At 43.5% G+C, this 22,834-nt stretch overlaps 1 protein-coding gene across 1 annotated transcript; it reads right to left on the reverse strand.

Annotated features, from left to right (window-relative positions):
• Window positions 1–810: 810 nt before the first annotated feature.
• LOC118365669 (eukaryotic peptide chain release factor GTP-binding subunit ERF3A-like) lies at window positions 811–22,587 on the reverse strand. The gene is made up of 14 exons (XM_035748038.2): window positions 22,095–22,587; window positions 20,084–20,131; window positions 7,583–7,831; window positions 7,167–7,200; window positions 6,940–7,017; window positions 6,647–6,827; window positions 6,038–6,192; window positions 5,599–5,739; window positions 5,270–5,363; window positions 4,869–4,949; window positions 4,424–4,597; window positions 4,193–4,282; window positions 3,877–4,045; window positions 811–1,614 (listed from the first exon to the last, which is right to left on the reverse strand). The coding sequence occupies exons 1-14, from the start codon at window positions 22,285–22,287 to the stop codon at window positions 1,562–1,564; spliced, it is 1,740 nt and encodes a 579-aa protein (XP_035603931.1). The 5' UTR covers window positions 22,288–22,587; the 3' UTR covers window positions 811–1,561.
• Between the last annotated feature and the right edge of the window lie 247 nt (window positions 22,588–22,834).

The raw sequence follows: 22,834 nt of genomic DNA on the forward strand, positions 1-22,834 counted from the left end.
GTCAAAATCACTACCGTACTACGGCCAAAGCCACACCCACACAGGAGACCCCACCCTGTAGTTCCCTATCCCGCTCTGTGTCCATCCACCATGTCATGGCGATCTCTGCTTTGCTACAGTTTGTGCCCTGTTTACATATGGTATATTCTCCCCACATAGCATTTTAGACTATGTATTATTGGAAACTGGAACAGTACATTATTCTTTGGGAAGGGCTATGGCAGGGGCATGCCATCATGACTGTTTTTGATGGGGTCTGATGGCCAAATTCGACAAATAAAATCAATTGAATATTGTACATTTGAATGCTACAAATTGATAGAATTTAAGTTTGAAAGGGACCTGATGCTTATGGAGAATGGGTAATTTATAGACATTCTAATTGGGTCCAGATGTCAGTTGTGTATGGATAATTAGATTAGCGTAAATACAAGTCATGTTTGATTTATTCAATTAATCTGTGATTAAAACAATATCCATTAGAATAGAACTTGAGAGAGAAGCGGTGCCACCTGCTTGTCATGTAATTTAGTATAGTACAAAAGGTACACAAGTGGTCGTCATTACACACAGGCAAATATCCAGCTGTAGGGCACATTCTATACGAGTTGAAATGAAGTATTTTAGGCTTTGAAAAGGATTGCCTGAACACACTTGTGCCATGAAACAGCTCTACGAAATTCCATCTTTCTCACAGGGTAAAGATGTATTTTTTGGTATGCAATGATAAAGATTAAATGACAAATTTCATGTCAACTTAATTATATTTTTTCCTCTAACGTTAAACAGCACAAATAAAAGAACTAGCACTTCTCCAATTTTTATATTTTATTGTCATAGTAGTTTGCTTTAATAACATGTGAAGGCGCTCAAGCACACTGCCAGAACGCCATATAAGAGAAACCAAAAGTGGGTAAAAGCAATGGGAGACATGTACAACTAGGGTTGCAAAAATTAATCAATGTTCACAAAATTCCCAGATTTCCTGCCTATCCCCCCCATTCTGAATTTTGGGAAGTTAGTGGATATTTTCAACCCTTTGTACAACCAAGATAATAACATTTTGGTTTCAACTTGTTAAATTCTCAAACATCTTTTTTTTTGTAAATAATATATTTTTCTGTATTATAAGCAAATCCTGGTCCTTGTCTGGTTACAGATATAACTGCTGCCATTTTAAAATGTTCAATGATGGAAGAAAAAATAAAAATAAAAAACTAAGAGAAAACAATTGTGTTTTATGGTCATGAGTAGACCAGAGTAGGGGTGTGAGGGAATGGGTTTGGGGGCAGGGCCTAACCCAAAATGGCATAGCTGAGCTCTCAATATGAGAAAGCTGACTCGTGTGTACTTGATCTCGTTTTTCATTTGCTTAAAAACAGGTTTCTTTTTCAGAGAAGTTTTTTAAGCTGATCATCGACAGGTCAAAGGGGGAGAGAAGAGAGGGCCGTGAGCAGAGTTGGTCACCGCCGCCTGTGTTCCCATCAATGACCCGACCCCACTCTTCACCCCCACCCCACCATGGTGCCAGACTGTGACCGGGGACTCCCATACAACCGCTTCAGTCCCTCTCAGCAACGAGCTTCAACACCTTACCAATGGCAATGGTCTTACCTGAGGAGAGGACACAGACGTAGGTTAACAGCAAAGCCTGTCTAGTCAAGTCCAAATGGGCTAGTTTTAAATTAAATCTTCATAAGTGGATACCCTCCACTCTCCGACCCACTCATACAGACTTTCTCCCCTTTTAGGGTCCCAATGAATGACCCATCCCCTCTACCACACTCTCCAACCAACAGTACTTTTCACCACAAATGCGACTCAAGCACTAACAGAGACTTTAATCTAGAGCTGGGCAATATGCCTGTCAATGTATTGATTTTTTTTTTTTTTTTTACAATATGACCAATTTAAGTTTTTGAATAGTAAAGTTGTACATTTGCTTTATGAGTAGTGAGTGATCCTAGTGGCGCAACACATACATTCTAAGTGATTTCAATGAGTCTTTCCCCATTCTGATTGAACAGTATAAAACAATTCAACCAAAACAAATGTCAGCACTTATCATTTCTGCATCTCCTGCACTCAAATGCAATGGTGGGAAAAATGACCAAATTGTCATACTTGAGTAAAAGTAAAAGATATGTTAATAGAAAATTACTCAAGTAAAAGTGAAAATGACCCAGTAAAATACTACTTCAGTAAAAGTATTTGGTCTTAAATATACTTAAGTATAAAAAGTAAATGTAATTGATAAAATGTACTTAAGTATCAAAAGTAAAAAATAATTTAAAAATCCTTATTTTAAGCAAATCAGACGGCACCATTTTCTTGCTTACGAATAGCCAGGGGCACACGCCAACACTCAACAATAATTTACAAACAAAGCATTTGTGTTTAGTGAGTCATCCAGATCAGAGGCAGTACATCACCAGGGATGTTCTCTTGACAAGTGTGTGAATTGGACCATTGTTACATTTTGAATGCTGAGAAGGACAGGACAAGTACTTTTAGGTGTCAGGGAAAATGTATGGAGTAAGAAGTATATTATTTTCTTTAGGAATGTAGTGAAGTAAAAGTTGTCAAATAAAAATAGTAAAGTACAGATACCAAAAAAAAAAAAAAACTTAAGTAGTACTTGAAAGTATTTTTACACCACTGCTCAATTGAGAATTTCCATGCTGCCATGTAGGACTGCACGATATGGGAAAATAATCAAGGACTTATTTGTAACCAAATGTTGCAATTGCGACTTGACCTGCGAATTAGAGTAAAACTGTTTGAATCATGGAAATATAATGACTATTCTAATTCTATAGTTAGAATATAATAGTGGGCACTTTGAATACAGTGTTTGAGATGACAACAAATTAAAATGCCAGGGAGGAGTTATTGTGAAAGGGATGGAACTAAAGTGTTGATAGGTGTTTCCTAGGGAACCCTATAAGCTTTGGCTACATTGCATGTTCTCTCTTAACTACCTCATGTAGCTAACATTCTTGCTTTGCATATTCCTCTTTGTTTTAGAAGATACTGTTGCACAAACATGCTGATTTAGCTAGTGCTGTATTAGCTAGCTACGTTTGCTCTTACTCAGTACATTTATTAGCTAGCTAGCTATTAGCATTAATGGCTAACAATTAGCGTCTCACAAGATTTAGGGCAACTTGCTAAGAAAAGACAAACTAGCTGTTTGCTGATGTAAGAAACAAACTAATAGTGTAACTATACAACGCCAGTGGATTTATATTAAGAAGCAAAGTGAAAACAGCATCGTTGTCATTAACATTGTTGCATGTGCTGCATTGACCATGCAGACTCAACGCAAGTGTCTAGTGGTTGAGGAACATCAAATACGCTCCTTGAGTGACAGGGGGCGTGGCTAGGTCTGCATGGAAAGTGGCACGGAGAGAAAGAGAGAGCGATGACTCAAGTAGCGAAGTAATCTATAAAAATTGACATTACACATGGCGTATCACATTTAACAAACCAAACATTCAAATACCGATATAGAAGGTAACGAAAAACACAAACCGGTCAGTCCCTGCATCAACACCGGTAGATCATAAATACGGTATATCACCCAGCCCTACTTTAACCTTGGTTTTAGTTTGGACTACATTTAAACCATTGTCCCTTCCAGCATGGCCATTTAGGGACTACTAACATTTTACATATATACTTTCATCATTCAACAGACGCTCTTATCCAGAGCGAATTACATAAGTAATCAGGGTTAAGTGCCTTGCTCAAGGGCAAATCGCCATTTTTCAAGTAGTCAGCTTGGGGATTCGACCGAGACACCTTCCCTTTACGGGCTCAACGCTAGGCTACCTGCCGCTGACTAACAGCCCCAGTGATAGCAGAGGTCCGTACCTTCATCCCGTAGGGTGAACCGTCCCATCTGGGGAAAGTCTTTGAAGGTTTCAAGGCAGATGGTTCCGGCGGTGCGCAGACGGGCAATGCACACCTGGTCCTGTTTCACAAAGCGCGGTCGCGTCTTACTTTTCTCTCCTGACTTCTTGTCTACCAGACAGATTAAGGCCTAGATGTGGAGCAGAACCATCACAATAACTATACTGGCAGGTCTTTAAAACACTATTTGTCAGGTGCAGTTTAAAGGGAATACATTGCAGATTCAAAATGAAGATGGTTCCTTTTGAAGGTTATGACATTATGACAGTATCATTACCGTAATTTGCACTTCTTCGATGCAGGTGTGGATGTGGAGGACAGCATTGTAACCAGGGCAGATAATGGACTTGTGTTCAATGATGACAATCTGTGAGAACACACAACACAACACGGAGTAAAAACAAACACCAATAAATCCAATATGTTTGCCATTAGGGCGACATTCAGACAGGACTACGGTCCAACTCCAACTGCCTTAGTATCTGTGGTGGCGTGGTGACTGGCGTACCTGGGCGTCAAAGGTGCGTCCAGAGTGGCAGAGGTTCTCAGCGTTACAGAGGATGAAGCCTGGCAGGATCTCCTCCTCCTCGATGCCCTTCAGTCTCAGCTTCAGGTTCTCTCCAGGAGAAGCATCGTCTGTCTCCACGTCATCACTCAGCAGGCTCAACACCTCCACGGTGTGCTACAGGGAGGGATGGAAGGAGGAAGAGATACGCAGCCATTAATACAAGTTCATAATAAGAGATGGAGCGAACACCTTTATGGTAAAAAAACAAAACAACAGAGGGAGATACCGTGTGGCACAGACACATGGTAAATACAAGAAAAAAATACCTACGACTAAACAACTCTGGCTTAAGATACTTGCCACCACATTACCTAGGATTAGCTATAGCTCTAATGCTCTGATGGGCGTTGGATGGTCCATGGCAGACTGCTGGAGAATGTCTTACCCTGTTTGGCATCATGACAAGCTGCTGTGCTTTACTGATGGACCCGGACTCCAGTTTCCCCAGGATGACAGTACCCATGTCCTATAGGGTGGGGAACAACAGTAGAAAGAGGCCAGATTAAGTAACCCAAGTCAGAAAAAGGTATTCTACAGTTGTGTGAAAGGGTTAAAAACTAGTGTGGTTAAATAGGCTTTTTATTACCAGGAAATAGGTTACATGTACAGTGTAGCTGCTGATGTGGGCAGTACGAATGACATGGCTCACTACAGTTGTTGACCATCAAAATACTGTCATGTAAAGGACAACCGTATCTAAATAAACACTTAAATATAATGGGTTGGTTGCCATATTAATGGCAATAGAATAAAAATATTAAGGTTTCATAATGTGGTCGTCTTCACCTTGTATTTGTCTACGATGGGTAATCTGACTGGTCCGTCGCTCACTCTGTTTAAGTTTGGCAAACTGTCTAGATGTGGAATGAATGGTAACCCCCTGGAAGACAGAGAGAGAGGAGATAAACAGGTTAGGACAGTAGCGTCAGAAGACTATTCAATCCATTCACACTGAAATGTTATAGTACCTTTCGTGTGGCTTCGTTAACAGAGAAGGAAGGAGTGTTTCTTACTGGACAAGAAGAGATAGTACCCCTCCATTTGACTGTTTTCTTCCATTTCGTACCTAGTGAACACAGTCCAGGGACAGCAGTGTAAAAGCTGGTGATACTCACGTATACCAAGTGCACGACTCAACAGGCTCCTTGAGGTTGGCTCCTGTGAGGCCAGAGCAGGGCATGAAGTGAATGTCTTTCTTCGGGTTGAAGCCAACCTTCTTCAAAAATGGCACTAGTTTTTCCTTGCATTCTTCGTACCTGAGTTTTCAGGTTAAACAAAAAATAAATTGTGGGTTGAGCTGGATTTCAGATACATGAGAATAAATGTTAAAATCTCGAGCAAATCTTGTAATGATGTCAATGTATGCATGATTTCCGTTAAGGTTCTACAAAGACCCTACATCAACAAAGGATTCCACCCTAGGCTTTGACCATAACCACATCATCTTCTCTGTAATGGGTGTTTTCTTGTTGATGTAAACTGGAGCAAGCACCCGTGACTACCAGTTTCCTGTAACCTGATGTGATTTCTGTGCTCTAAGTGGTAAATGCGCACCTCTCTAGGCTCCAGTTCACTGTGGGGTCATCCATTTTGTTGACAAGGATGATCAGATGCTTCACCCCCGCCGTTTTGGCCAACATGGCGTGCTCCCGTGTCTGTCCACCCTTCTCAAAGCCCGTCTCAAACTCTCCCTTCCTGGCTGAGATCACCTAGGCAGGAGAAATACACATTGAAAATCATTCATTGGGGCGGTAGGGTAGCCTAGTGGTTAGAGAGTTGGACTAGTAACCGGAAGGTTGCAAGCTCAAATCCCTGAGCTGACAAGGTACAAAACTGTCGTTCTGCCCCCGAACAGTTAACCCACTGTTCCTAGGCTGTCATTGAAAATAAGAATTTGTTAACTGACTTGCCTAGTTAAATAAAGGTAAAATTAATTAATTAAAGGAACCCCGACATTGCTGTGTAGATGTCAAAACAATGTATTTTACAATCAAGTAAACAGATATTTATCATTGTTCCTTCTTAATTTCAAAATGTTTTTTTTTTTTTTTAAATAATCTTTATATTTACCATTTCAAGATCTTTCTCTCAACTGGATATTTTGGTATTTGCAGCCACAAGCCACAGACCCTGAAAAACATCAGCATGACACTATGGACTCACCAGCACAGCCAGGTCAGCCTGCGACGCTCCTCCGATCATATTGGGCACAAAGCTTTTGTGGCCTGGAGCGTCCAGGATGGTAAAGTGCTTTTTCTCAGTTTCAAAGTACGCTCTGCCCACCTCCACAGTCTTCCCCTTGTCTCGCTCCTCCTGGTTAGTGTCCAGGGCCCAGGAGAGGTACCTGGCAGACAGAGGAAGGGAGGGGGTTAAACCCTTGTTATACCGACAGGCTTTAGTCATGCCATTTCATATACTTTTTGCAGTAGACCCTGGTAAAAAGCAGTGTAACTCACCAGGTTTCCCTGTTCTTCTCCTTGGCTTCTCTTTCATACTTCTCCAGAGTTCTCTTCTCTACCATGCCTGTTAAATACCTACCAGTGAGGAAGAGGATAACCAGAGGGAGTGATGAAGAGAGAGGGGGAAGGAGCAAAGAGTGGAGGGGTGGTGAGAAATGCAACAGGTGTTAAAAGCCCCATTGGACTGAATGAATCACAACCACAACAGAAAGAGAGATACTCACATGATTTGTCCTCCGATGGTAGACTTGCCAGCATCTAGGGAGAGATGAGGGACAACAGGGAGTTGTGAGAGAAGATAAAAATGGCCTGTGCTGTCTAGCCTTGTAACAGGGCTGATTAAATGAAAAATAAATACAAAACATTGCCTGGTTTCCCACTGTTTCCTATTAAGGCAATAGCAGTTTCCCCTAGATTTGTTTCTTTGACAGACCCCCCCAATCAGCAATCCAGGTGTGACAGTGACAACTATACAACATGGATGTTATATAGGGCTGCCAATAAGCATGTTTTATTGGATCAAATGAAACCCCAAGAAATAACAGAGCAATGCCGAGATGACCCACACACCTAAGTGATAGTATGTGAAACCACTGCAATAGCCATGAAAAAGAAAGAAGCAGATGTGCCCCCCACTCACCAACATGACCGATGAACACCACGTTCACATGTTCCTTCTTGGGCGCGTCTGGTGGGAGGGCAACCACTTTAGGCATGATTGGCACATCTTCCTCCTCCTCTAGGACTTCCTCCTCCAGAATCTCCTCAACAACTATTGGTCCCCCGTCACCACCAGGCCCTCCTCCTGGTTCTTCCTCATTGGGCTCCACCCCTTTCAGGTCCCATGTCTCCTCTGTGGTCATTTCAGAGTCGCCATTCTCCACCGGGGCTGCCCAGGGACAAACCGAACAGAGCATTAGTGGTGTGGAATAAATAATCATGATATGAGTTTGAAAATAGATTCATCTGGTTTCAGGTCTGATGTGAAAACAGCTACCACCGTAAATTAAGTTTCTCTACAAACGTTTAAGTTTAGATAGATAAAATACACGTAATTAGTTTGCCATAACATTTCATATTCAAAGGGGAAAACCTAACTAGGGCTACACTACAGGCTGGCAATGATGTAGAGTATTCATACAGTACAGCATATTAATTAGCCATGAGGGTATTGTTCTACGAAGCTTGTTAATGGTTACTACAGCTAAACTTCTGGCATCAGTTTTGACAAGATTTTACAGCTAAAACTACAGAATGCCAAACCTACAGAACATTAGAGCTTAAGGTCAGAGTTCATTCCAATAACATTGATACAATTAACCTTATTTGATTTCTAGAAAAAGCTGTTTAACATCTGAAATAGTGTAACCATTCAGCACCCTACGGGCTTTAAAGACCAAGTAGTGATGACGGACCATGCTGACACTTAGAGAGCATGGCTCATTATTCCAAATATGAGACAGTGAAATCCGTAGTGTTTAATCCTGGTCCCGAGGACCCAAAGGGTTGCACATTTAGTTAACTTAGTACTACACACCTGATTCCACTTAATCAAAGGTTAAATTAGTTGATTAGTGGAATCAGGTGTGTAATGCGAGGGGAGAAACTAAAATGTCTACCCCTTTGGGTCCCCAGGACCAGGAAACACTTGCAGTAGAATATGGGTCAGAGGTCAGTGAGTGCTCCAAGGCAGCTTGGCCCTGGACATGTTTGGCAAGCCTTTCTTCCATCCTGCACATTCACAACTTTTAGCCTAATGTAAATGATGTAAGACCTCAACAGTAAGGAATGCAGAAGTCATTTTGCCAGTCACAGGAAAAGTCAGACTAATTGAATGGAGTGGCTGGGGATCATTCTGGACCCCTCTTCCCAACAGCGAAAGGTCCCGAAGCTCCTCATGTGTCGGTTTCTCTACTTTACCCAGTCTCAGCTCTACTCAGACGAATGGTGCTCATTCAATAAAGTTAGATCAAAGCAATTTCCATGTCTGCTAGATCACAATGATAGTCTTCTACATAATATAATAACTAGTATAATGTTACTAGTTATTCTTCTCCAAAACTCATAATAAGTGCTTTGGATTTAAACTAAACACACAGGTAGGCTAAGCTACAGCTTCTTAACACCACCTGCTTCAAACTCTTCTCACTGGCTTGGTTACCATCCAAGTGGCCATAGGTTCACACTAACATTCTCAAATCTGTATAAAAACCAACATGCACATTTCCCCACCAGAGATGAGTTTCCATCAAATATTCTTGTTGCAGATATAAGGCTGTGCATGACGACAGTGCACATAAAAATACCATTTGGGGTACAAGTTAAATGGGTTTCCTTCACAACGAGAGTTATGGAATTGGCACGCGTGCTCTAGCCAACAGCGCTATCTGCATGCTTTTGGCTAAAGAGCACATATAGCGTACCTGATATTATTATTTAGACAAAAAAGCGAGATAATTTTAAATTTGTCAAAACGGCATCCAATCATCGATCATCATGTCACCGGAATAAGACCCCCAATATTTATAGGAAAGGAGCATCAAGCTCATCACCTTGCACTTTTACCACCCTGTGAAGTTCAGAACTTATTTCATCTGTAGTCCAATAGGCCTAAACCGCATGCTTTCCCAACGAGTCGTAGTGGGAGGACCAAACATGTCATCGACTGACTCAAACTTTATGATGGTTATTATATCAATATTTGTGCACAAGTGTTTCCACCGACATTTCATATAATTCAGTTAAACCAACAATGGTCTTCTCCAGACCATTTCCGGAGACCTTCTCCCTTACCTCACCTCGCTCATCAACTCATCCCTGACCGCTGGCTACGTCCCTTCCGTCTTCAAGAGAGCGAGAGTTGCACCCCTTCTGAAAAAACCTACACTCGATCCCTCCGATGTCAACAACTACAGACCAGTATCCCTTCTTTCTTTTCTCTCAAAAACTCTTGAACGTGCCGTCCTTGGCCAGCTCTCCCGCTATCTCTCTCAGAATGACCTTCTTGATCCAAATCAGTCAGGTTTCAAGACTAGTCATTCAACTGAGACTGCTCTTCTCTGTATCACAGAGGCGCTCCGCACTGCTAAAGCTAACTCTCTCTCCTCTGCTCTCATCCTTTTAGACCTATCGGCTGCCTTCGATACTGTGAACCATCAGATCCTCCTCTCCACCCTCTCCGAGTTGGGCATCTCCGGCGCAGCCCACGCTTGGATTGCGTCCTACCTGACAGGTCGCTCCTACCAGGTGGCGTGGCGAGAATCTGTCTCCTCACCACGCCCTCTCACCACTGGTGTCCCCCAGGGCTCTGTTCTAGGCCCTCTCCTATTCTCGCTATACACCAAGTCACTCGGCTCTGTCATAACCTCACATGGTCTCTCCTATCATTGCTATGCAGACGACACACAATTAATCTTCTCCTTTCCCCCCTTCTGATGACCAGGTGGCGAATCGCATCTCTGCATGTCTGGCAGACATATCAGTGTGGATGACAGATCACCACCTCAAGCTGAACCTCGGCAAGACAGAGCTGCTCTTCCTCCCGGGGAAGGACTGCCCGTTCCATGATCTCGCCATCACGGTTGACAACTCCACTGTGTCCTCCTCCCAGAGCGCTAAGAACCTTGGCGTGATCCTGGACAACACCCTGTCGTTCTCAACTAACATCAAGGCGGTGGCCCGTTCCTGTAGGTTCATGCTCAACAACATCCGCAGAGTACGACCCTGCCTCACACAGGAAGCGGCGCAGGTCCTAATCCAGGCACTTGTCATCTCCCGTCTGGACTACTGCAACTCGCTGTTGGCTGGGCTCCCTGCCTGTGCCATTAAACCCCTACAACTCATCCAGAACGCCGCAGCCCGTCTGGTGTTCAACCTTCCCAAGTTCTCTCACGTCACCCCGCTCCTCCGCTCTCTCCACTGGCTTCCAGTTGAAGCTCGCATCCGCTACAAGACCATGGTGCTTGCCTACGGAGCTGTGAGGGGAACGGCACCTCAGTACCTCCAGGCTCTGATCAGGCCCTACACCCAAACAAGGGCACTGCGTTAATCCACCTCTGGCCTGCTCGCCTCCCTACCACTGAGGAAGTACAGTGCCCGCTCAGCCCAGTCAAAACTGTTCGCTGCTCTGGCCCCCCAATGGTGGAACAAACTCCCTCACGACGCCAGGACAGCGGAGTCAATCACCACCTTCCGGAGACACCTGAAACCCCACCTCTTTAAGGAATACCTAGGATAGGATAAGTAATCCTTCTCACCCCCCTTTTAAGATTTAGATGCACTATTGTAAAGTGACTGTTCCACTGGATGTCATAAGGTGAATGCACCAATTTGTAAGTCGCTCTGGATAAGAGCATCTGCTAAATGACTTAAATGTAATGTAAATGTAAAAGATCCCACATTGTCTAGCGTATTTATTTTGTCGATATTTTGAAAGTTCCCCACATTTGTTACTCCTATTAGGCACATTTAACCGACGTACTTTACTCACATAAAAAAATGGATGGAAACCTGGTTACTGTTCATCGTTTTAGACAACTGTAGGCTACTTACAAACTGTATAACTCTAGATCTAAATGAAAATCCCCATGAAGCTGATTGAGATCAAATGGTTGGTATGCCGACTTTTCATCTGTAAAACTTTAATTATACCTCACTATGAGGTTGAGTGCACACTTTGGGGTAAAGTGGAAAATGGAATAGGCAGAGGCTACAAATACAGTTTCCACCCCCGCCCCTAACTTCTCAAAACGAATGAGCCGAATCATGTTCTGCGCATGTTATTTCACACACACGTTCAAGTCTCTCTTTCCTCAATTCAAGGTGCTTTATTGGCATGGGAAACATATGTTAACATTGCCAAAGCAAGTGAAGTAGATAATATACAAAAGTGAAATAAACTATGCTTCACTGAACCCTCAACCAATTTGATTGACATGTAGCTCGTCTCTCTGCCTTAGTTCTGGAAAGCGGATTGAAACGAACATTCCTAAAATATATACAGTGCCTTGCGAAAGTATTCGGCCCCCTTGAACTTTGCGACCTTTTGCCACATTTCAGGCTTCAAACAAAGATATAAAACTGTATTTTTTTGTGAAGAATCAACAACAAGTGGGACACAATCATGAAGTGGAACGACATTTATTGGATATTTCAAACTTTTTTAACAAATCAAAAACGGAAAAATTGGACGTGCAAAATTATTCAGCCCCCTTAAGTTAATACTTTGTAGCGCCACCTTTTGCTGTGATACCCCAAGCGACTTACAGCTGTTATGTCTATCAGTTTTGCACATCGAGAGACTGAAATTTTATCCCATTCCTCCTTGCAAAACAGCTCGAGCTCAGTGAGGTTTGATGGAGAGCATTTGTAAACAGCAGTTTTCAGTTCTTTCCACAGATTCTCGATTGGATTCAGGTCTGGACTTTGACTTGGCCATTCTAACACCTGGATATGTTTATTTTTGAACCATTCCATTGTAGGTTTTGCTTTATGTTTTGGATCATTGTCTTGTTGGAAGACAATTCTCCGTCCCAGTCTCAGGTCTTTCGCAGACTCCATCAGGTTTTCTTCCAGAATGGTCCTGTATTTGGCTCCATCCATCTTCCCATCAATTTTAACCATCTTCCCTGTCCCTTCTGAAGAAAAGCAGGCCCAAACCATGATGCTGCCACCACCATGTTTGACAGTGGGGATGGTGTGTTCAGGGTGATGCGCTGTGTTGCTTTTACACCAAACATAACGTTTTGCATTGTTGCCAAAAGGTTCCATTTTGGTTTCATCTGACCAGAGCACCTTCTTCCACATGTTTGGTGTGTCTCCCAGGTGGCTTGTGGCAAACTTTAAAGAACACTTTTTATGGATATCTTTATGCTAGCGGTCTTCAGCTAACCGGTCATCAGCTAACCTTTAGCCCGGAAAGCTCTCGCCAGTTCGAACAACACGACTCTAACCAGAGCATAACGGACCTATTCATTTTTCATCCCCGGATTCCCACCGCAAACGGAACATTTTTCAGCTGGATCTTCACAACTAGCTATCTAGCTAAACTGCAACCCCGGATGATTACCCCTGGCTAGCGTTTCCACCCACTTAGCTTGAAGCTAGCCCGGCCAGAGCACCTGCAGCACACCCCTGCTACCCTGTCTAGCCCGGGCCTATGAACTGTTAGCTTGTTAGCACAGGCCTGCTAACCGTCTGAATCGCCGCGTCCCAAACACTCTCTGGACCCATATTTACTTTCTATCTCTTTTTGATTTTTAAATTGTTTATACCTTCCGGAAACCTGCCTCACCCATTGTGATACGGAATCGCTATTATTTTTTTATTTTTTAGAACACACTCAAGAACCTCCAGACGCTAACCAGCTAACTAGCTACAAGCTATTTAGTCATTGTTAGTTTTTTAACCTGGATAACACTCGCCAGTCCAGCTTCCCTGCCCATCCACCGCTGCCCCCTGGACACTGATCTCTTGGCTACATAGCTGATGCACGCTGGACTGTCCATTAATCAAGGTACTCCATTCTGCTTGTTTGTTTTATCTGTCGGCCCCGTTGCCTAGTCAACGCCATTTTACCTGCTGTTTGTTGTGCTAGCTGACTAGCTGTTGCTGTCTCACCTACTGTTTTAGCTAGCTTTCCCAATTCAACACATGTGATTACTGTATGCCTCGCTGTATGTCTCTCTCAAATGTCAATATGCCTTGTATACTGTTGTTCAGGTTAGTGATCATTGTTTTAGTTCACAATGGAGCCCCTAGTTCCACTCTTCATACCCCTGTTACCTCCTTTGTCCCACCTCCCACACATGCGGTGACCTCACCCATTACAACCAGCATGTCCAGAGATACAACCTCTCTCATCATCACCCAGTGCCTGGGCTTACCACCACTGTACCCGCACCCCACCATACCCCTGTCTGCGCATTATGCCCTGAATATATTCTACCATGCCCAGAAACCTGCTCCTCTTATTCTCTGTCCCCAACGCTCTAGGCGACCAGTTTTGATAGCCTTCAGCCGCACCCTCATACTACTCCTTCTCTGCTCCGCGGGTGATGTGGAGGTAAACCCAGGCCCTGCATGTCCCCAGGCACCCTCATTTGTTGACTTCTGTGATCGAAAAAGCCTTGGTTTCATGCATGTCAACATCAGAAGCCTCCTCCCTAAGTTTGTTTTACTCACTACTTTAGCACACTCTGCTAACCCTGATGTCCTTGCCGTGTCTGAATCCTGGCTCAGGAAGGCCACCAAAAATTCAGAGATTTCCATACCCAACTATAACATCTTCCGTCAAGATAGAACTGCCAAAAGGGGGAGGAGTTGCAGTCTACTGCAGAGATAGCCTGCAAAGTAATGTCAGTTTCCAGGTCCATACCCAAACAGTTCGAACTACTAATTTTGAAAATTACTCTCTCCAGAAATAAGTCTCTCACTGTTGCCGCCTGCTACCGACCCCCCCTCAGCTCCCAGCTGTGCCCTGGACACCATTTGTGAATTGATCGCCCCCCATCTAGCTTCAGAGTTTGTTCTGTTAGGTGACCTAAACTGGGATATGCTTAACACCCCGACAGTCCTACAATCTAAGCTAGATGCCCTCAATCTCACACAAATCATCAAGGAACCCACCAGGTACAACCCTAACTCCGTAAACAAGGGTACCCTCATAGACGTCATCCTGACCAACTGGCCCTCCAAATACACCTCCGCTGTCTTCAACCAGGATCTCAGCGATCACTGCCTCATTGCCTGCATCCGCTACGGAGCCGCAGTCAAACGACCACCCCTCATCACTGTCAAACGCTCCCTAAAACACTTCTGTGAGCAGGCCTTTCTAATCGACCTGGCCCGGGTATCCTGGAAGGACATTTACATTTAAGTCATTTAGCAGACGCTCTTATCCAGAGCGATTGACCTCATCCCGTCAGTTGAGGATGCCTGGTCATTCTTTAAAAGTAACTTCCTCACCATTTTAGATAAGCATGCTCCGTTCAAAAATTGCAGAACCAAGAACAGATACAGCCCTTGGTTCACTCCAAACCTGACTGCCCTCGACCAGCACAAAAACATCCTGTGGCGGACTGCAATAGCATGGAATAGTCCCCGCGATATGCAACTGTTCAGGGAAGTCAGGAACCAATACACGCAGTCAGTCAGGAAAGCTAAGGCCAGCTTCTTCAGGCAGAAGTTTGCATCCTGTAGCTCCAACTCCAAAAAGTTCTGGGACACTGAAGTCCATGGAGAACAAGAGCACCTCCTCCCAGCTGCCCACTGCACTGAGGCTAGGTAACACGGTCACCACCGATAAATCCATGATTATCGAAAACTTCAATAAGCATTTCTCAACGGCTGGCCATGCCTTCCGCCTGGCTACTCCAACCTCGGCCAACAGCTCCGCCCCCCCGTAGTTCCTCACCCAAGCCTCTCCAGGTTCTCCTTTACCCAAATCCAGATAGCAGATGTTCTGAAAGAGCTGCAAAACCTGGACCCGTACAAATCAGCTGGGCTTGACAATCTGGAACCTCCATTTCTGAAACTATCCGCCGCCATTGTCGCAACCCATTACCAGCCTGTTCAACCTCTCTTTCATATCGTCTGAGATCCCCAAGGATTGGAAAGCTGCCACAGTCATCCCCCTCTTCAAAGGGGGAGACACCCTGGACCCAAACTGTTACAGACCTATATCTATCCTGCCCTGCCTATCTAAGGTCTTCGAAAGCCAAGTCAACAAACAGGTCACTGACCATCTCGAATCCCACCGTACCTTCTCCACTGTGCAATCTGGTTTCCGAGCCGGTCACACCTCAGCCACACTCAAGGTACTAAACGATATTATAACCGCCATCGATAAAAGACAGTACTGTGCAGCCGTCTTCATCGACCTTGCCAAGGCCTTCGACTCTGTCAATCACCATATTCTTATCGGCAGACTCAGTAGCCTCGGTTTTTCGGATGACTGCCTTGCCTGGTTCACCAATTACTTTGCAAAGTTACAAAGTTCAGTGTGTCAAATCGGAGGGCATGCTGTCCGGTCCTCTGGCAGTCTCTGTGGGGGTGCCACAGGGTTCAATTCTCGGGAGGACTCTTTTCTCTGTGTATATCAATGATGTTGCTCTTGCTGCGGGCGATTCCCTGATCCACCTCTACGCAGACGACACCATTCTATATACTTTCGGCTCGTCATTGGACACTGTGCTATCTAACCTCCAAAAGAGCTTCAATGCCATACAACACTCCTTCCATGGCCTCCAACTGCTCTTAAACGCTAGTAAAACCAAATGAATGCTTTTCAACCGATCACTGCCTGCACCCGCATGCCCGACTAGAATCACCACCCTGGATGGTTCCGACCTTGAATATGTGGACTATAAGTACCTAGGTGTCTGGCTAGACTGCAAACTCTCCTTCCAGACTCATATCAAACATCTCCAATCGAAAATCAAATCAAGAGTCGGCTTTCTATTCCGCAACAAAGCCTCCTTCACTCACGCTGCCAAGCTTACCCTAGTAAAACTGACTATCCTACCGATCCTCGACTTCGGCGATGTCATCTACAAAATGGCTTCCAACACTCTACTCAGTAAACTGGATGCAGTCTATCACAGTGCCATCCATTTTGTCACTAAAGCACCTTATACCACCCACCACTGCGACTTGTATGCTCTAGTCGGCTGGCCCTCGCTACATATTCGTCGCCAGACCCACTGGCTCCAGGTCATCTACAAGTCCATGCTAGGTAAAGCTCTGCCTTATCTCAGTTCACTGGTCACGATGGCAACACCCATCCGTAGCACGCGCTCCAGCAGGTGTATCTCACTGATCATCCCTAAAGCCAGCGCCTCATTTGGCCGCCTTTCGTTCCAGTACTCTGCTGCCTGTGACTGGAACGAACAGCAAAAATCGCTGAAGTTGGAGACTTTTATCTCCCTCACCAACTTCAAACATCAGCTATCTGAGCAGCTTACCGATCGCTGCAGCTGTACATAGTCTATTGGTAAATAGCCCACCCATTTTCACCTACCTCATTCCCATACTGTTTTTATACTGTTTTTATTTATTTACTTTTCTGCTCTTTTGCACACCAATATCTCTACCTGTACATGACCATCTGATCATTTATCACTCCAGTGCTAATCTGCAAAATTGTAATTAGTTGCCTACCTCATGCCTTTTGCACACATTGTATATAGACTCCTTAATTTTCTACTGTGTTATTGACTTGTTAATTGTTTACTCCATGTGTAACTCTGTTGTCTGTTCACACTGCTATGCTTTATCTTGGCCAGGTCGCAGTTGCAAATGAGAACTTGTTCTCAACTAGCCTACCTGGTTAAATAAAGGCAAAATATTTTTTTTTTTTAATAAATGGCTTTCTTCTTGCCACTCTTCCATAAAGGTCAGATTTGTGCAATATATGACTGATTGTTGTCCTATGGACAGAGTCTCCCACCTCAGCTGTAGATCTCTGCAGTTCATTCAGAGTGATCATGGGCCTCTTGGCTGCATCTCTGATCAGTCTTCTCCTTGTATGAGCTGAAAGTTTAGAGGGACGTCCAGGTCTTGGTAGATTTGCAGTGATCTGATACTCCTTCCATTTCAATATTATCGCTTGCACAGTGCTCCTTGGGATGTTTAAAGCTTGGGAAATCTTTTTGTATCCAAATCCGGCTTTAAACTTCTTCACAACAGTATCTCGGACCTGCCTGGTGTGTTCCTTGTTCTTCATGATGCTCTCTGCGCTTTTAACGGACCTCTGAGACTATCACAGTGCAGGTGCATTTATACGGAGACTTGATTACACACAGGTGGATTGTATTTATCATCATTAGTCATTTAGGTCAACATTGGATCATTCAGAGATCCTCACTGAACTTCTGGAGAGAGTTTGCTGCACTGAAAGTAAAGGGGCTGAATAATTTTGCACACCCAATTTTTCAGTTTTTGATTTGTTAAAAAAGTTTGAAATATCCAATAAATGTCATTCCACTTCATGATTGTGTCCCACTTATTGTTGATTCTTCACAAAAAGATAGTTTTATATCTTTATGTTTGAAGCCTGAAATGTGGCAAAAGGTCGCAAAGTTCAAGGGGGCAGAATACTTTCGCATGGCACTGTATGAAGGCTCTGTGTTGTAACATATTGCTGTAGCACAAGCAAGACGTCGTCTGCACTTTGCATTGGCACAAAAAGATCAGAGTTTTGTAATGAAATCTTTCGATATATGCGGACATATTTACTGATAAAGATCTCTGCCTCCCAATAGCCAACGTTTGCAAATTAAACATCGCTGTTGACAAGGGTTGTAACGGTTCACCAAACCGAGTTAGGTGGGTATTGCAGTTTTCGGGGTCACGGTTCGGTAAAGCGGAAAATGAAATGCCAACAGTTACCAATTCCATATATGATCATGAGTCATAATACCTGATGAGAGAACAATCAGGAATACCAACACGTATTTTCTTAAATGAAAACACAAGACTACTGTAGCCCTGGTGGTCCATCCATCTGTAGTAAGTGCAACACAGGGTGCATTGGTAAATTAATTGACAATTTCCTCTTTGGCTTGCTTACATAGTCCCCGCTCTAACAACTGTTTGCTGAAACAGGTGCGAGAGGGCAAAGTTTATAACGTGGCTTGAGCACTTTCACAAGGTGATGAAACCCCCTTTTCTTCTCAACAACCGAGAATGGGCACAAATATCTGCAGCTATAAAACATAGCTATCGCTCTTGTAATTTCCATGGCAGAGTCAACTGCAACGGGTTGCTTTAATGCAGATGGGAGACAGTTATTGTTTTGCATTTCCATCTTGCTCCAGTGGTAGGAATACTGGGGTGAAGACGGCTTAAATGTGTCATGTTTGAGGCGTTGGCAGGTGTATAGGCATTTTTGTTGATCAGTGGCGACATACTCTGTTCATTTCCGCTGTAATCTTCTGGGAAGCAAAAAGGTTTCCAAACAACGGAGAATCGTCCTGGTTTTTGAACACACTACTTGTACAGAACTAGTTCCTGGCTGCGCCTCACAAAGGAAAATATTTAAATGCGCCAAATTAGATTTGATTAAGCTCTTGCTGTTAACGGAATAGCCCCCCAAAGTCCACTTTGACTTACTTGAGGCATAAAACACAGTGCAGGCCTAGCATTTTTATTTAAGTATTTATGTATTCATTCAGGTTCACAGTGCGGAATGAACCAAGGTCCCTGTACCAAACGGCTCAGTGCGAATGTTTGTACCGCTAAAACCGTACTATTGACTGCCTGTCTGAGTCTAGCTTTGTTGATAGGCTGTGTACATACAACTTGCCTAAATAACAACCTCCCCCCCATGAAAAAGAAATTGCCTGTTGCGGCGTGATTATGTTTGCTTTGATTACTGTTACAACAGACAAAGAACAACGTTTCTTCGAACAAGTGGCAGTGGAGTCACGGAGTGAGCAAGCACTGAGCAGTAGCTCAAAGAACTCGAAGGTGAAAGCACGCAGCGGATCCCACACAAAAATCCCTCTTTCGTCTAAAACTTCACTTTCGCAGAAAATTAGGAACTGCAGCCACTCTAAATGGAATAAGGCACCAAGTTGCAACACCAGACACCACGTTTGGTCTTTGTCTGCACCAAAGCTATGTGCGCAGACAGAGCTAGCCAGCATCAATCTGTTTATTATGACACAGTACAGCACCCTCAGAGTTCACTGGCACTACAGCACACCTTAATTGTACTTATAATAGAGGGGGTGGGTTCTTCTAAATATAATGTAACAAGACATTAGCTCGTCAACTGGCAGTCATCTACACATAATGAGACTAGGAAGGACAGCCAGCGGTCAAAAATAGCTGACAGAGAACACTTCCACGGCAACAGTGAATGTGCACAAAAAAAAAAAGTGTTCTCGAAGCTGTACTAGACACATGTCAGAACTTTGTGACTACTAATTGAGAAGACTGAGGCCCACAAGCATCAATTAGTGATTCATACCAGTGACAGTTGCTTTGGTGGACGTTGAACAGTGGGTTGACAGGATTTACGGAGGTCTTTGTTAGAGGCCAGAGGCTGGGCCCATAGATTGTGAGGCTAGCTAAGCTATTCATGGATAATGCTGAACTGAGCAAAATGACCACAGGTTTAACACACACGTATACATACCTGCAGTTTCTGCGACCCCCATGGTGGCAACAACTGGTTCAACGTCCGCTAAAAAAAAAAGAGGTAGAACGTATTCACATTAAGTCTTCTTTCATCAGACATTGTTCATCAAATAAAATGTAAGGTGGGATTGGTGTGAAATCTACCAACCAGCACTGTTCCAGTCTACCACAATAGTCACAACTACTACAGTTCTTATGAGGCCAACAAACTGCAACACCAGTTCCCCCAGTTAACTGGTTTGCGATATGTACTATAGACAGGTTGGTTGTTTTGCAACAACCAAAGCCTTCGCAACTATGGGGTAAAACATACGGGTTGGCTTAGATTGTTGACAACATGTAAACTATATTTCTTCAATGTTCATTGATTTTTTTTTGTTGCAAAATCAGCACTTGTCATCTCAAATAAATGTTTACAGTTCTTGGTTATGTAGCAAATTTCAGTTAACATGGAATCAGTTAAAACACCTTAACACAAGACATGGTCTCAAGAACAAGATCAAACTGGCTGACAGTAGTCACGATTCCCCACATGGCAGTTTCTTGTCATTGTTGGTAGCCTCTGGCCATCCAGAATCACATCAGACTTCTGCCCCATTGAAGTGTCAACCACTTGTGGGATTGTCAGCTAACCCATCTATACGCAACACTCCACCAGAAGAGTTTAACCCACCAACAGCTTGATGTTTACTATACTTTTACTGGGCTGCCATTTTCCTCAAGAGCGGTTGAATATCTTACATTTATCTTTAGTATAAACACACATTGGTGATGTCGATCAACAGCAAAAAGCTTGTAAGGCGTGTTCGGCAGGTTAACAAGGTAAATTGAGGTTAAAGGATAAGAAAACGGACGTATGTCAAAATATCAGACTGGAAAAATAGCTAGATTTGAATCCCCTCATGACTTACAAGTTAGTATTGCCTAAAAGATCATGCATAACCACCACAACCTAAGAGCTTTTATAGAAAGGATGGTAACTTATGTTAAGACGAAGCATCTTACATATTCCCCTCCATATTGGATTTGGCATAAGACAGAACTGACCAAAACATGCCACAGCTCATTTTCATGACATCAAAACGTAAAAGAGTAACATCTATGAATGGCTCTGACTAGTTATTTCTGCTTTACTGGTCTGCTCAAATGGGACACTGTTCACAAGTTTGTCTTCCACCATGTAAAGTAAGATCGTCTTCGTCACACCAATAATGTCAACACTAGTTACCAGTTCCTAAAGTTGTCATGTCTTGCAATTTATAAGGGGGAAGGTTGTACCCGTTCAAATAGTTATCTACAGTAGCTAGTTGGGTACATATCTTGAAATCCTAACTTACATTGTGGGAAGGGTATAGCCCCCCAAAAAGCACAATTGGCCAAGAATGTCTAAGCTAGCCATTTCTGACTAACGTTACATAGCCCACGTAGACAGTAAAATAAAATGTGGGACCGTTTGCCTTACCAACGTTACGTACACAATTGTCACTCGACTGACATAGTTAACGTTAGTTAGCGTGTCCTAAGTTAAGCCAGTAACTAACATTTGGTAAAATGATAACTAGGTAAAGTAGAACACGTTAACTAAAACATCGAATGTCCAAAACCTCACATATGTTTACAATTAGTTAACGTATGTAACTATAGACACTGTCGGAGACAGTGGGCTAAAAGCACACTAAACCGGCAACTAACTAGTAAGTAGTGGATAGAAACATAACGTTACTATAGTTAGCTAAAACCTACCGAAAATATTAGCTACAAACAAGCCATTAACAATCCATAAACTACCGAATACAGCTAACGTTACAGTAATTTAGCTAACTAACTAGCTAAATACCGTTAATTTGGTAACTCGTGCTTGCCCTTAACGTTAACTAGCTACTTTACGCGGTCTCTAAAGTGTTGACGCATGTGTGTTGTGGAGCTTGTTAGCTAGCTAACTAAGTTAACTTGCTAACAAGCTAGCTAACCATCTAGCCAAACGCAAACGTGAGTGACCACGAACTTACCACCGGAATCAGGATCTTCCGAGGGGCCTTTCTGAAAGAAGGACGGGACAAATTCGACGGCATTTATGTTGGGGACAAACGGCTTGGCATTCACGTTGAGGGCGGCGAATTCGGAATCGAGTTTCCCGTCGACCGGGGCCTCAACATCATCCTCTTGTTCCCAGGAATCAGGGGCAGCGTCTCTCGGGTCCATCGTGGGTCTTTGCTAGATGTTCACTACTGTGGATAAATACTTGCGTTACGCAGTTGCTGAACTGGCTAGTGTCCGCCCCTATTATTAACCCGTTGTTGAGGTCACCCGATAAAATTGATCAAACTTCCCCTCCCTAATGTCTAATATGTGTTCAATTTACTTGCAATAAAATAGCCGGTTTCTCTCGGTAAAGGGATACGCGAAAGCAAGATTCGACTCAGCACTCCCAGCAAGTCCTCGTGTGCTGCTGACTCTCCCCAACCGATGGGAGCGACAACCAGTTGCATACTGGGAGATGCTGTGCATTACATGTGTCGCCGTTATCCAGTAGAACGTAATGGAGGAAGCGAGAAAACTACATTTCCATACACACGGAAAGCACACTTTTTACGTCAACGTTGCTGACCCATCTTGCAGGTTCAACATTTTTTAGTTCCGATTCGGCAAACGTTGCACGAGACGCTCAAAGGCCAGTCTGAACACTGAAAATAATTTACAGAACACACGTATCCCGTTTAAACTTAAATTTAATTACCTAAAAAAATCT

Source organism: Oncorhynchus keta, chromosome 32 (assembly GCF_023373465.1).
Source record: "Oncorhynchus keta strain PuntledgeMale-10-30-2019 chromosome 32, Oket_V2, whole genome shotgun sequence".
Classification (NCBI taxonomy): domain Eukaryota; kingdom Metazoa; phylum Chordata; class Actinopteri; order Salmoniformes; family Salmonidae; genus Oncorhynchus; species Oncorhynchus keta.